General features: G+C 37.5%; 1 protein-coding gene across 1 annotated transcript in view; it reads right to left on the bottom strand.

Moving 5' to 3' along the window:
- Nucleotides 1–16,279, bottom strand: part of MGAT4A (alpha-1,3-mannosyl-glycoprotein 4-beta-N-acetylglucosaminyltransferase A) — an 83,859-nt gene that overhangs the window by 38,378 nt on the left and 29,202 nt on the right. The window contains exons 3-5 of the mRNA XM_005151382.2: nt 14,464–14,631; nt 11,815–11,955; nt 8,651–8,784 (exon numbers count right to left, since the gene is read on the bottom strand). Of these exons, the coding sequence (XP_005151439.1) occupies nt 8,651–8,784; nt 11,815–11,955; nt 14,464–14,631 (443 nt within the window). The remainder of the gene's footprint in view (nt 1–8,650; nt 8,785–11,814; nt 11,956–14,463; nt 14,632–16,279) is intronic.

The raw sequence follows: 16,279 nt of genomic DNA, 5'->3' as shown, positions 1-16,279 counted from the left end.
TGGTTTAATAAGTAGCCTTCCTTCTGAATCAACAACCACTGTATCAACATAGTGCAAAAGGAGACACCATTTTTAGAATGAAAAAGAACATTGAGATTAAAAGAGTTTATGCCATTTTTCACATGATCAAAAGCATCAAAAACTTGATATCCAGACATTATTTCTAAATAAGCAGTTGTATTTCAGCAACATCTGAGATTCAGAACCAGGATTTCAACACCAGACTCTTCCCCTCAGGATAGCAAGTTGACTGTCACATTTCCACATCAGAGAAGTTCCAGAGGCAACCAATTCCTCCCATTACCCAGCCTAACAGTATGCGGGATCTTTGCCAACATGCTTCAGCTGTGGGCATGTCCCAGGAAGGTGGCACGTGTTATTGCACACTACCCTCATGAAATAAGTATGAGAATATGCACTAAATTTGATCAAGCCCAAGGGAAGAGTTAACTATATAGAAGACTTTGCAGGGTAGTGATGGTAGGAAATCAGGATTAGATAATTGCTCTGACCTAAGGATCTTCCAAACAGTAACAATAAATTCAGCTAGTAACTGAAAGCAGAAAAAAACCCAACAAACAAACAACAAAGCAACATAAACCCAAAATCCAAACCTATTATTGACCAAAACCTATTCCCCTTTTCTGAGGAAGAAAGTGATTACTGCCTTGACAATGTAAGACCTAAGGTCCTCTTTATCGACCTGCAGGACCCAAGACTGCATAAGGTGTAATACCCTTGTCTTCTCCAAGAACCTTGAACAGGACAAGACAAATCCAGATTAATCAAAAGGAAGTCACCCATGAAAAACAAAGTGTAACTGTTCTTCAGGCTTCCAGTGAAGATCATCTGATAGATACTAGGTTGACTTTGGAGTAGCTAATGAGCTTAAATTCTGTTTCACGGTATCAGTGCTGCTTGCTGCTGTTGAAAGGAAATGTCACTGGTGATCCCAACCAAAGCAGCACAACCTGAGGCTACAAATATGAATGGTTTTATCTACCAAACCAGAAGGCAGTAACAAACCCAGATTTTTTCCTTAGTAAAACTCTTAAAGTTGAAGACTAAGTAATCCCTAGGACTTAGGGATCCAAGAAAAAGAAGCAAAAAAAAATATAAAATTTTAAGAATTAGTTCCTTTAAAATGATTAAATGCAAAATTGTGATAGGCCACAACCTAAGAGTTAACAGTGCCAGCCACAAAGATGCATCTTATCAATGAATCACACAAAACCTAACAAACAAGTTTGTCCTGTTTCATAGATCGCTGGGAACTAATGAAAGGCATAAGCAGGGGTGGTTACTTCAGTATCAGCAGTTCAAATCTTTATGCTTGTTTTTTCTTCCTAGCCATATGAAATTACCAATCTCTGAAAGAAAGCAAAAACACCTAGAGTGAGACATCCTCCTCTTTTTATTCATACCAGATCAGGCCAAAGATTGATTCAGGTCAGCATCTTGCTTCCAGCAGTGGCTGCCATGAACAGATACATAGTAAAGGATAAGAATAGGACAAGCACACACAATACTCCCTCCTGCTGCCAAAAACACTCCAACTATTTTCAATTCAGGTTACTTCCTGAGACAGATGTGATTTTGTGTATTCAATATTCCACAGCAGACTCCTCTTCAAGATACCTCACCAGTATCACCTTTGAGCCTATCTAACTTTGAGCAAGAACAGAAGATTCTAGCTTATGAGATCTACAGACTTTCATAAGCCTATGAACATGGTAACATCTAAGGTTTAGCTCCTTACATCAACAATTTTGATGAGACAGAGGTACAGAATGCTTTGACGAATCTCTCTAAAAGAAAACTCTAAAAGAGTTCACTGTGGACCAAACTAGTTTCAGACTGTCAGTAAAATAAGTTTTTAATTTTCCTCAGTTTTTGTCAGAGGCTGTCCTACAATTCCCTGAAGTACCTTCTCTAGTTGAGGTAAGAATGCATCTCAAATTTGCAATTATTCTAAGACTTGTCAGAACATTGCTATTCATAACAAACACAAGGAACCAGAGTAGCACTGAACTTTCCAATCTTTTTTACTGTTTTTTATGAGTGAGCACATGCATAGCAATGTATTAGCTAGCAGACAAAACAAGAGGTTGAAAAGTTCTGTTTAACAGCTAGCAAACTGTCACACTAACCCAAGATTCTAGTTTTAAGAATCAACTTAAAATTCCAAAGGTTTGTTGGGTTTTTGGTTGTTTTTCCCCTCCCCCCTGCAGGCCACCAGGAAAGGAATTAAGATGCAGAATATCAAAATATTACAAATTCAAGAAGAAAAGGGAGAAGAAGGGAGAAATTCAGACATTAACTGTACAGTATATTCTAAACAATGTGGTTTACCTAGGCTGTTAGATTATGCAAATGTTAATTCTTGAATGAAATCTAACAGAAGTAAGTCTTAACTTACTCAATAACATCTTCCAAAAAGAAAAAAGATCTCTGGGAAACAACCACGCTAATCTGTACAGTGCAGTCATTTCACTGCTTACTAATTTCTACAATGTTATTTGATCTTTCATCATCCCTGTAGAATGGGGTTGGAATAATTTTACAATGTATTTTAAATAATAACAAACAATGCAAAATTGAACAGCCTCCAGAAAAGACAATGCAAATGCAGGTTTGCCTTGACATGGTGAAAGTACATAGGAATATAGTAACCTATATACAAGGCATTAAAATTCACACAAGAAAAAGCAGCCACTATAAGTGAAATTTGGACCTATTTTTGGCTATTTATGCAGTGAAAAAAAGCCCTGAGAAGTGAAAGTGCAGCAGTGGCTGCAATAGTGTACAGATATAAATAAAGCTTAAGGCAATAATATCTGTTCGAGTTCAACAAATGCAGCTGAAAAAAATAAATTACTTTCAAGAAAACAGCATCTGCTTTCAGGTCTGAAGCAGCAGGTTCAAGTTAAATACAGGAAACATGAGAACAAGATGCAAAGCAAAAAACCAGCAATGCAGAATACTGTCTTAACATAGCTGTCTAAATGTTACATAAGCAAAATGTAGCCTCTGTATGCTACAATGAGCTAATGACTTCCTCTCTCCCTTACTGAAAGTCCACGCTCTACTACACAGGTAAGAAATATCTCTCTCCCATCATTTCTGTGATTAACCCAATTCACTTCAGGACAGGGTTTCACAATGCAAAGCTTTTAGCACCAATAGCAGGAACACAAGTACATTCTTGTAGCACTCCATTCCTGCTTCTCCCTACCCTTGTGCCCTTCATGTCAGCTCCTCAGTCATGAGGGCATACATCCATACAGACTGTGCTGTGAACCACAACACCATGCCAAAGACTAAGTTTAGCTTTTAAGAAGGCCAGCCAAAAGAAAAAAACAAGCAAAACCACAAACAAACAAACAGAAAAAACAAGGGACAGTTCAACTCAGGACATTCAGATGCAAATTGTTAAGTGTCATACACTCTTCTGCTAGTTTTGTGTGTATTAAAGAGGATGCCTGATGTGTAGAGTCTGAAAAAGCAGCATATATGGCCTGGCAACCTGAGAAACTTTTTTTGCCCTTGGGTGAGCCTGTAAATTGCTAAAAAGGTTTAGATTATTTGTTTTCCAGAAGGTAGGTAGCTGCTGTGTACAGTCAAAAGCACCCTTCTATGATAGGTATCCTTTATTTGGAGGACAGAAGCAATTTGTCTTCATTATCTTCAAGCCAAGGCAGACCACAGCAGAAAAATTTGATAGTGTTGCCCAAAACTCAAAGTGTCAATTCAGTCAATCATCCACGTATGAAGTCAGCTACTAGAATGCTTCTGAAATCAGATTATTACTGTTTCTTTCCATCTCACAAATACACTAAATGACACCAAAGAGAGATAAAACTCTGAAAACGGTGATGTTCCCTTACCAGAAGCACCAGGTAGTTACTGTGGCCAAGGTGCATCTTAAAAGGTATCTTAAAGAGAAGCACTTCAGTCATTTAACTCTAGGGTTTGAGAAAAGACCACAATGCTGAATTTTATCTTCATGCTGAGGCACTAAATTTGTCACAGGTACATGGAAGTTTTCAAATCCTATCAAGGATGTTTTCTCAGATCTAAGATTATCACTGGTTTAGTCCTATACAAAAAACTCTGCTACTCCTTGCCATGCAAACAGGAACATAAGATCCTATGACAGTGCCCAGTGTCAGCAGTCACAACAGCAGTTTAAATATCTCAAATTCTGACTGTCAGGCCAAGTTACCATTTCACATAAAAAAGCTGTCAGTTATCTAGAAATTGTGGTCATCTTGATCAGTTTTGAGTGAGATGTCCGAAGCAAAGGCTACCTTCTCTGTAGGCCTTTAAAATTACATGGTGAATATAATGTATCATATCACACAATAGCCTTGCCTAGCTTTCTTAAAAAAAAACAAAACCAAAAACAAACATATATATTACATACATATGTATGTGTATGCTAAGATCTACTGGTCCTTCTCCAACTTGAGACATGTAGTCAGATGTTTTGAGGACTAGGAACACACTCTACAGGGCAGCTCTCAAGTTTTGAACAACAAGCTGAATGCATGGAACTTCACTGATTATATTAATACATCCATGTTGAGAGCAAGAGAGACAAAATACTTCTTTGTTTTCTGTCAAGATATCTGCTGATCAAAGAGATATACAATTCAAGCCCAGAGCAAGAATAGGTAACAATACAAGCTTGTTTATTTTGCTGGAAAAGTTTTACATATTGTACTCCAATATTAATACATCCAAAACAGGCTCAGCAAGGTTTGGTCCCGTATGTGCACTCAGTGCTTAGTTTGCTGAGGCTTTGTACATACCAGAATACAGGATGGTACCTTGCTGGGTGCTTGTGTCACACTGACCCAACCAGTACAGAAGCTTTTCCAAAGAATAAAAGGGTCTCCGCAAAAGGAGCACAGAGAAAACACTGTTGAAGATCAACATGTTTTAATTTAGCAGCCACTGTTTACATGAAGAGATGGTATGGTGATAGTAAAAGATAATCAAAATATGCAAGCTTTTCTAGCCTAAGTGAATTGTACACACATGAAGCACAAGAATAAGATTTGAATAAGCACTATTCAAGAAAGTGTAACATAATGCCTAGTGCTCCAAGAACAAATAGCTGGTCAACCACTGTCTAGTCAGGATGTAATCAGCAGCATAAAGAATTAGCAAAACACTTTTTCATACCTATAGAGTCTTCTGATTCTTACTGAAATTATTTGCCTAATATTTTTTGTCAAATCAAGGGCTTGTAATCTTTCCAGTATACACTGATGAATGTTTATACAAAAGACTGTGGTAAGTGCAGTCACTGATTAATGAAGTGGACTGACAATAATTTGTGATATATTTGGAATAAGTCTGAGATGAATTTTCTTCATGGTAAATGAGATTCCCCACAGGAGAAAAAAAACAGCCTGGATATCAGAGAAGTTTTCTTATATCTCTCATATTCAGCAACATGTGTATGTGTGTCTGTTGTTCCACTATGATGATACTTCAAAACCTTGTTTCCCATGTTAATTACAAACTAATTAAATAAAAATACTAGGCAATTTTAGTCTGGAGTTCATAATAGAGCCTATAGGGTTTTTTTCTGACAGCAGGTTCTCATACAGAGAAGGTTAATGAGATCTGAGTTGTTTGTTTCAAATTATCTGATGAGCCCATGTACTAGCTACATAGTGAAGAGCAGTAAAAAGATTAACTGTACACTGAATCATGCCTACTTATTAGTCATCCTAATGAATACCTACAAATTATTCTGCAATAAAGTTATTTTAACAAATTGGAGAACAGACATGTGTCAGTTACTGTGATAGCTGGCAGCTTACTGTCAAGCAATTCTAGTAATTATTTAAACTGATGATTAGGTATCACATCAGCTGAGATATTTTAGAATTCCTTGAACTTCCAGTATGGAAATTTACTGTGTATAATTACATTACGGAGAAATATCCATACAGTAAATGAATATGCAGATCTCTATTTAGCAACCATAATGCATCTAGCATTTTCTAGCTCATCTGTTTACACTGTTCATGCTGTTTGCAGAAGGCCATGAGCCTTAATTTTCAACTTGTTTTCTAGTAAAAAAGTCAAATTTACAAGAAAGATGTGAGATAGAACTGCTAAAAAAACTAGCAGTATAAAAAGACTTTTCTAGGGAGCTTAGCTCAAAGAGATTACAGCCCCTGACTACAGCTCCCAGCAATGCTCCTTAAAGACTGTCAATTTGATTTCACAAATAAAGTCAGCAAGAAAATACTAAAATCTTTTTTAAACACCATTTTTCACATAATCCTCCGGTAAAAAAAATTTGTAAAGTCCCGTGCTTTTTTTTTGTTGGTACAACCTATAGACAAAGCACAGACAGTTAAAGCTCATTAGCAAAATTACCTACCTCACACTATGACCATTTCTTGCTCTACTTAAACTGCACAGAAGTTGAGCAGCAGCTATTATTTTTTTCGAAACTTTTGCTATCCTTTTTGATACAAACATAGCTGGTCAAAGTTCTAATGTATTATTAAATAAGCTTTCATTAATGCACAGAAGTTAATGACAGCAATAGTCTAACACATTTTAGGGTAGGAAACCCCACAGACAAAGCAATTTTAAAAGCTAAAGCCCTTCCTTTTGTTTAAGGAGAAAGAGAAGTCCACCAGGGAAATCGGCCTTCCTTCAACTAGCCAGAGAAATTGCTTAATAAACCTACACTTTTCATCTTGCAGAAGGAAGCTGAAATATACAGCATAATTCAGAAAAATCACAGCATAGTTGAAGCATTTACTGTTCCTTATTAATCATTGAAAAACTTCCCTCTAGCAATTACAAATCAAACAATAAGATATTGAACTTCAGAAAATAGAAACATGGTCAAAGAAATAGTAAAATTGGATGAAGAAAAAGAAATGGAAATCTAAGGAATGATTATAACTGGACAAAAATTTAAACTTAGATTCTTCAAATTTCCCCATACATCACAGATATGGCTGTGGTGCCCATATCAGATGCAAGTAGGCACATAATGCTGCTCCCAAAGACAGAGATAACAGAGGGTAATGGTATCGCAACAGTTCTCCTTAGGCACAAAAGCCATAGCTCCCATGCTAAAACGTTCACTTCCTTTATGGTCAATGTTGTAGAATCATTCCCAAGATGAAAGAGAATTTCACACCACCTCAAAGAAAGAAAGTTATTTAGCTATGGAAAACCTGGGTATAGCAATATGGCTTGCCTAAAGCAACAAGAAATCTTGTGCAGTTTGGGGCACTTTCTAAGTTTTGTAGAAGATGAAGTCCAGTGATAACACAGAGTCTTTATAGCTCAAACCTGCTTAAGCAAAACAAAATGAAACTTCAGTTTTAAACCTTGAAAATGTAACTACATAAAAGGCCATAAAATTACTCCAACTAATAGAGTGATGAAAAACTCAACATTCCAGTAATTTGGAATGAATTCTGTTCTCTTGATATTCTGTATAATTCTCTTGAAACTCCATATAAATGTTTTCAGAGCATTTTCTGCAGAAAAGCAGGCTCTATCCAGACAGACAAGTATCCCTGGCAGTGTTCAAGACCAGGTTGGATGAAGCCTTGGGTGATATGGTTTAGTGTGGGGTGTCCCTGCCCATGGCAGGGGGGTTGGAACTAGATGATCTTGAGGTCCTTTCCAATCCTAACTATTCTATGATTCTATGACTGACTGTCAAGAAAGAGAAAGCAGAACAATTTACATCAGATACATTTACCGTAAGGATCAGTTCTCAGATACAGGTAAAAATTTTGCCAACTTCTCAAGGAAAGCTTTAGAATGTGCTGATAATACAACCAGAAGCATTAAAATGCCTATCTATTTTTTCACTGATTCATCCCTGAATAGACACTGGCTCACAGGATTAAAATTGTTTTCAGTAATAACTGGAGGATTCGAATGTTCATCTATGGGCCTCACAGAACAGTGTTTCAGCAGAGCACTATATGATTAGATGGATGATGGGCAAACACATATACACATTTCCCACTCTCCAAGTCAGATTTCTAAGAAAAACATACAGATCAAAATAAGTACACGCAATTCCCAGCAGTCAACAGAATTATTTCTGAAAGCACTCTATCATTTTCCTAAATTTGTTTTCCTCTAAATCAGAGCCAAACTGACCAAACAGTCCAACTGAACACTGTTTGAATTAGTCCGTGAAAAAAGCCTGGACTTAAAATATCCACACTCTCCAGAAAATAAACCCAGTAACAATCTGTGCCCAATATCTCAAACTGCAGCACTCATTTGACGGACTGAGCAGTAGCATGATGAAAATGGGAAGAATTCTCCCTATGACAGCAGTCACTTAGCCATTATTTTGATGTTGAAGGAATAAAGTAATTAGCACGTCTGTCACTATGCATAAACAGAAATAACCACTCCACTGAATCTGTGTCCACTATTCCCTTGATAAATAGACAAATTTGGATTCTTCAGGGTTGTTTCTATCAGACATACAAGACTGATGCAGTCTCCTTTTTATGGAATGAGTCATCTGTCTACATCTTGAAGAAAAAGTAGAACCTCATCAATTCCTGAAAGGAGTGGTACTTGTAATTATAAAGGCAGGTAAAGAAATTGTATAAAATATGTAAGTGATTACCTCTCCTATAAAGACAACCATAACACAATCCAGTTTTTCTTCAGGGGACAGCTTATCAATAAGGGAGTGGAGAGTTTCTGTAAGGTAAGACTTGACTTTTCTTTTCACTGTAGGTATTCCCATTACAATGGAAACTGAAATCAAACAAACCAGAAATGTACTTTCAGTGACTGAAAACAAAAATCTTACCTAGCAATGAAGCATTGCTTAAGAAATGCAGAGTTAATAGATGGAGATAACAGTAATTAAAAATAGTCTAAAAATATACCACCCATCATCAGGAGCATGATTAACATAACTGTCACCAATGCTTAAAGCAAACACAGCAAACAAAAAGAAAATAATCCTAGACATGCCAGATTATTGTATACTTGCAGTGGGTTGACCCTGGCTGGACACCAGGTGCTCACCAAAGCTGATCTAATACTCTCCTCCTCAGCTGGCCAGAGGAGAGAAAATACAATGAAAGGCTTGAAAGTCAAGACAAAGACAGGAAGAGACCACTCACCAGGTCCCATCACAGGCAAAACCAACTTGACTTGGGAAAATTAATGTAATTTATTACCAATCAGAGTAGGATAACAAGAAATAAAACCTAAATCTTAGAACACCTTCCCCTCAGTCCTCCTTTCTTCCCAGGCTAAATTTCACTCCCAAATTCTCTACGTCCTCCTCCCCAGCTGTTCAGGGGGATGGGGAAGAGGGTTGTGGTCAGTTCATTACATGATGTCCCTGATGCTCCTTCCTCCTCAGGGGAGGACTCTTCACATCCTCTGCATGCTCCAGCATTTGTCCTTTCCATAGGGTGCAGTCCCTCAGGAGCAGACTGTTCCATCATGGGTCCCCACAGGGTCACAAGTACTGCAGTAAACCTGCTCCAGCCTGGGCTCCTCTCTATGGGTCATAGGTCCTGTGCCAGGAGCCTGCTCCAGCCTGGGCTTCCCATGGGGTCACAGCCTCCTTTGGCATCCCCCTGCTCCAGTGTGAGGTCCCCCATAGGCTGCAGGTGGGTATCTGCTCCACCACGGACCTCCATGGGGTGCAGGGGCACAGCCTGCTCCACCATGAGCAGCACCATGGGCTGCAGCGAAATCTCTGCTCTGGCACCTGGAGCACTTCCTGCCCTCCTTCTGCACTGACCTTGGAGTTTCTGAGGCTGTTGTTCTTGTGTATTCTCACTCCTCTCTCTGGCTGTAGTTGCTCCTGTGATGTAACGTTTTTTCCTTTCTTAAACATTATGCCAGAGGTGCTACTGCCATTGCTGATGAGCTTGGCCTTGGCCAGCAGTGGGTCCATCTCGGAGCCAGCTGGCATTGGCTCCATCAGACACAGCGAAACCTTCTAGCAGCTTCTCAAAGAAGCCATCCCATACTCCCCCCATTACCAAAACCTTGCCACAAAATAGGTAATAATTAACAAGTATCATGTCAACCGGATAAGGTGCACTAACAGTTACTAAACTCCCTAATTTAGCTTTATTTTCAAGCTGGCATAACCATTCTTCACTACTTGAGTATTTAACTTCTCGGAGGTCTTCTTTTAAAATGACACCAGTGAAAAACTCTTACTTTCCTTGCCCTGGTTTGGGTTCTTCTAGAAAAAAAAGTCCAGGTCATCAGGATCGTCCAGAAGCTCCTCACTGAAATCTCTTATCCCTGTTAAAAGCACCTTTAAAAGCACCCTGTTAAAAGCAAAACAATCTGGCCCTGCTACAACACTATTAACATTATCTTTCAGCTGCCCATTTAACTTCCATGCTCTTTAAATTTCCCATAGTCTATCTTCTGTAACCTACCCCTTAGCCAGGACTGACTACCTAATAGGACACAGCAGACAGCAGCCGGAACACAGTGAAAGGATAAAGCAAACTTTTAAGTCAGCATCAGCATTCTGAGCCATTTATATGAAATAATTTACCACATCATAAATATATAAACCCAAACAACTATTTAAAATGTTGTTTATTCTTCCTTACAGAGCCTGCCTCGCGTAGCAACTACACATTAGCAAGCTCTGAATTTTTAAAACAAACACTCAAAAAGCACAGTGATCAGGAAAGTGGAAGGTGAGAAAATAACTTTTAACTCAGAATTTTCTCCCTCTTTTTAATAAACCTCATTCCAATTTCTATTTCGCAGTTTCAAGCTTCTGTCATATATTCCCAGTAGGATACAATACAGGCTTCACTTAATACAATAAAGGAATATAAGCCTCTTCCTTCCTGAATAACAAGATTGAAATAAATAGTGTCAGAAAAATAACCCTATGGCTTGAAGCCCACACATTTGTCACACAGGCATGCCTTCTGTTGAAAGAAGGACCAAGCAAATGTACTGAAGTAATGAAAAAAATTACAGGCCAGGAATAACTAATGCTTCCTTTAAAAGCAAGGAGGGGGGAAAGAAAAGAGAAGGATCTAGTAGACAATAACATGAACGCTTCAAGTCAGATGGCACAAACAGAAACAAGGATTCATCAGTAGGGCTGTCAAGCTTAGTCACACACATCTATGCTTTGAGGTATTGGGTGGGCTTTACACGACCTTATAGAGCTCCAAGAGTGGGATTCAATGGAGCTATTCTAATGATCAAGGCTCACAATTTGTGAAGATTAGGTGAAACAAAAGAAAAAGGCAGGGGGTAGATCAGCAGTACCGCAGCACAACACTGATTTTTTAATCCCCCTCAGTGAATGTCTACATTGTATTGATGCAATTATATTGGATTATCCTAGTTCTCCCAGCTCTAAGTTGTACATTGAAATACACTGTTCAAAGAACCAGAAACATCAACTCTAACATAATTATATCTATGCATGATTGCTCCACAAATCTGAAAAGCCAAAGAGATATGTCCTTTAGCAGTTCAGAATCTGTAATGCCTCAGCTTTGTTCCTTTTTACATAGTTACAAAAAATTCATCCAGACTAAATGCTTCTTAATGTGCACCTTAACGTGGCATGGGCTGTGACTGAGACTATGCAAAAAAGAACAAAGTGAAGTCAAACTCCTTTCATTTTGGATTCAGTGTGAATTCTAAGAGATACCAATATCACACAAGTTAAATGAGATGTCCTTGATCTACCAAGGAATGCAGGAAATTACATTACTAAAACTAGAAAGTCCTCCAGATATCAAACATAAACCAAACATCATATAAGCCTACCTCCTGTCCTTCCAAGGCCAACCTGCACAGAAGGTTGAAGGCTTCCTTCATTTTTCAACAAATGAGGCAAATGGTAATAGATATTTGGCACTTGAAGAGATTTTCTACTTGTTAGCTCTTTTAACAATTTCAGCGTCTCATCTGCAAACATACATGAAATCAGTAATGCAGAAAACAAATATGCAATTTTATGCAGTGGTAAATGGTTCAAAATTCCAAACTTGGCCCTAACTGAAAAACAGCACAAATGATACATTTTACTGAGGCATTATATTTCATTTACAAAGGAAGTATTTTCTTCTTTTATTTTTTTAATAAACAATGGCTAAGATTATTTTGCACCAAGCAACCTTGCTGCAAATATACTTAATACTTACCTGATCACATAAGACTTAGTTTGTAATTACAGAAGTAAAGAATTCTCCATTTATAGTTACAGGTTTCATTGTTTGGGGTTTTTTTGTTTTGGTTGTTCAAGGGTTTTTTCCCCCAGATGAATCAAAATGGGAGTCTTACTTACCTAGATAATTTTTTACTTATGCTTATAGAGCACATCACCAGGTAGTGATGCTACAGCAGGTAATTTTTCAGAGCTACAAATACCTATTGGAATACACTGCACATACCGATAACAAAAACAGCATTAAATATATAACTGAGGTTTTGACTGTTTCTGTAATAAAATAAATCCTAATGTGAAATTAATTTAGTCCATTAGGGTACTTAAAATAATTCTCACTCTTTCTCAAGTAACTGCCTCACAGGATGTCCAGGTGGCTCTCAAAGTTGCAAATAACAGTTTTTAAATTCCCCTGCTGTACGTGTTGATTTTCTTACATCAAGTGTGAAAACGACTCCTATTTCAAACGACAAATATGATAGCATATGGAACTTTGAAAACTTACAGGCTTTATAATATCAAGTTAAGTAAAAAACTGTACCCAAGGTTTCCAAGATAAAACTGAATTGTGAAGAAGTGAGAAAAGTAATGTTATAAATGTCATTCCTCTCAGATTCTGCATGTAGCTTCTACAAAGATAGAAGGGTTTTGTTGTGGAGTCTGGTTAGGTTCATTTGGGGTTTTATTAATATTTGAGTTAAAGTAAATTTCTAAACATTAAGAATTTTGAACAAAAGCTTTGTAAATAGATGCCATAAGTAGAGATGCTTATTGTTATAGATTCCAATACAGCTACATTTTACTTTTCCCATTACCTATTTCCTTTAGCATCAACTGCAAAACCTGGACTAAAAATTCTGTCAAAGTATGACAGCATTTATGAATAACCATCTACATAAAGGAATTCTTTCAGCTTCAAAGACAGCAAATATCACATAGTAATTCGTATACTTCAGTACATTAAATTTAATTTAAAAGAAAAAAATCCCAAACTATCTAATATTAAGTTCTGTGCACAAAAGCTCAGGAACTCAGACTTCAACTGACTTCCCATCATGGCTCCACATGGAGAAAAAAGAATATTCCAGCTGGAATCCAGACATAGTAGAATATTAAAAATGTGAATCAGTAACTTCAGTTGCATAGAAGAGAATTAACTCCCTGTAACTATATTGTCTAAAAGCATACTAAATAATTTTTAGAGATTAATGTGGCAATAGATCATAAATCCAGTATCAAAATTACTTGACTTCCTCTATGACTGTTCACTTTAACAGCAAAAAACATATACACAGAACAGGAAGAGTCACAGACTATGCTAAATGTACTCTTTATCCATACCATTCCTGGAGTTCCAAGGAACTATGGAGATCAGGCTGGACAGGTAATCAGTGTCAGACAGAACAAAAAAAAAATCTGTACAAAATAGCAATCCATAGCACGTGCAAGTAGATAAAAAAAAACTGATCCAGGCTTTTTTATTTGCAAAACTCTCTGGGTTTATATTCCTCAGTAGGCAAATACAGTGAAATTTCTGCAACCTACAAAATCAGACCGCTTGCCAGAAAGCTTGTATTTGTTTGTTATTCATTTGTCTATCTAGAAAAATCAGAGTGACTGTAGCAGTAATAGTGCAATTTTAAAAGTTAGCTTCAATAATCTGGCGAGTAGTGCAAAGGTATTCTCTTAATATTGTCAAACACAGCTCTCAGTAAACTTAAGCATCAACTTCCAAAAAGGGTAAAAGATTACTAGTTTAGCATTTAATCACTAGTTATTAAACCAGGACATTACATGTATATTTCACAAATCATACCCAACACCTTAACCTGTATGTTTTTACATATTCCAGCTGACTTTTAAACATATTCTAATTGCTTCAAGTTAATCCATGTCTTCTCTTTGCTCACCTTTCCCCTCAAGCTCTATTTAGAAGTAATGTAAATTATTGTCAAAATATATTTAGTATGCTAAATAAGTAACTACAAGTTCCAAACTTTGGGAGCTAGGTGTGGAATAAGTGTTCAGTCCCTAAAGTCATAAAAATGAAGAGTAGGTAGATTATTAAGAATGGAAATTGGAAAAAAAATCCTAAAAGAATCCCCACATAATATAGCACATTGCACACTCTATTCACATCGCTAAACAATTTCATTTGGCTTTGTAAGTATTGATTTCTTATTCTACAGTAGTAGGAAGAGATACTGGTATTGCAGAATTATAAAAAATAGCTCAATCACAGTATGTACCTGAAAAATTATTCATTGCATTCTTACTCCCATTTGTTTCAGCTACTGCACGCCTGAACTGCTCCAAGATAGCATTCAGCTCAGAAGAGCGTTGCAGAGTGCGATGCTCAGCTATACGAAGACGTTCCTTCAAAGCATGAAATTCCCGTTGATATGCAATCAACTTTTCTAGAGAGAAAAAAGATTATTCTGGTTATTTTTGGGAACAAACACCTAAAGACAGATCCAACAAAGTTCAGAGACTGCTTAGCTATACAGCATCTGAAATCCAACCAAGGGCAGAGCCCAGCACAATCCCACCTCAGTTAGGCACCTTAGCATTTACACAGCCTATGGAGGGAAGAGTGAGCTGCACCAGACAGGGATACAAAGTAGGCATTGAGCACAGTAAGGCCCTCACTGTAGCTTCAGACAGGGGCAACCTTTGGGACCCCATTACTCAGCACCACAAGGCAATTCTGAATCCTTTCGTGGAACTGATGCCCACAAACCACTTCTTTTATGCAGCAGAATAGGAGTGGTAGCATACAAAAGCCCGGGTCATGCATTTTGAAAGCCCCCTCTGAATTCTTTGCGAGAATGAGCGCAATCTGGCAGTATATCAGACGTACCAATTTCAGACCCAAGTTTTACACTAATGATATTGTCAGTGCCTGCAAGAACAAAATTTTGATCAAAATCCTACTAATGTAAATACATATGTATATTTTTTTTTTGAAAGGAGACCAAAAAGGGAGAAGGAAACACCATGGTCATTTTCTCAAATCTCTTGCTCACCATCCTCACTCTGCTTCAGCCAATCTACAGATACAGACTGAAGTATCTCAATGATTTTACACCTTGTAATCAATACTCTAACCACCCAGTTGTAATCCTGTGACATCCCTCTTCTGTTATTTACCTATCCATTACTAGTCTTTTAGTATTGCAAAGGTAGGGAAGCAGAAGTTTTGCTACCAATTTGAATCTCTTTCTGTTGCTGGGGTAAAAAAAAGAATTACAGTCAAATTTTCGCTGTTAATAATGCTTCATTTACTCCAACTTCTTTCAATTTACATCTATTTTCTTTTTTGTCATTGGGATGTACTGTTGTGATTATGTTTAGAAAACATAATTAGCTAAAATGCCCTCTGTTTTGAAGACAGAAAAACAAAAACATAGTTCACTACCTCTTAAAAACATTTCCCATGCCAGCTTATTTTCCTTTTTTCATTAAAACCAAATGGTTATTGCTTCTGTGCCAACAAACCCAGAACACAGACGCTGGCCCACAGTACAGAGCTAGGCACACTATACACTGATGGCTGAATCCAGGCTGCTATTTGAAGCAGGACTTGGTGCTTTATTTTAGTCAGCAGTATTAAGAAGGCCAGGAAAATGTTCCAGAGTTTCTGGCCTGAAGGTCATTCGTTCTTGCCAGTGATAACCCAAAGAAATCAAAGACTGCTTGGAACCATGTCTACTGGTTACAGTAAGGTTGCAAAGCACTTTAATAGCTAAGCAAATAAATAGCTGTATTAGTGTAGATACCATGCTCAAGTACATGAATATTTCCTCACAAAAATGAATGAGTGATGGCAGATTATACAGATCCCTCTTAATTTCTGACTAAACAGGGAAGAACAGGTGAGCTACCAAAGGACATGAAAGGTTTTATTAAGGGTTTCTATAGCAGTGGATACCTTCAGAAGCATCCTGTAGCATCAAGTCTCCCTTCTTGTCTTTCTTCATGGTACAAGATAGCAGACAAACCAGCACTTCTGTTCTTTCTACTTCAAAAAGGCTAAACTCACCTGTGGCAGGGTCTGTACTTCTG

The sequence above is a fragment of the Melopsittacus undulatus genome, chromosome 2 (assembly GCF_012275295.1).
Source record: "Melopsittacus undulatus isolate bMelUnd1 chromosome 2, bMelUnd1.mat.Z, whole genome shotgun sequence".
NCBI classification, from domain to species: domain Eukaryota; kingdom Metazoa; phylum Chordata; class Aves; order Psittaciformes; family Psittaculidae; genus Melopsittacus; species Melopsittacus undulatus.
The sequence above is the reverse complement of the archived record's forward strand: the minus strand, read 5'-3'. Positions and strand labels throughout refer to the sequence as shown.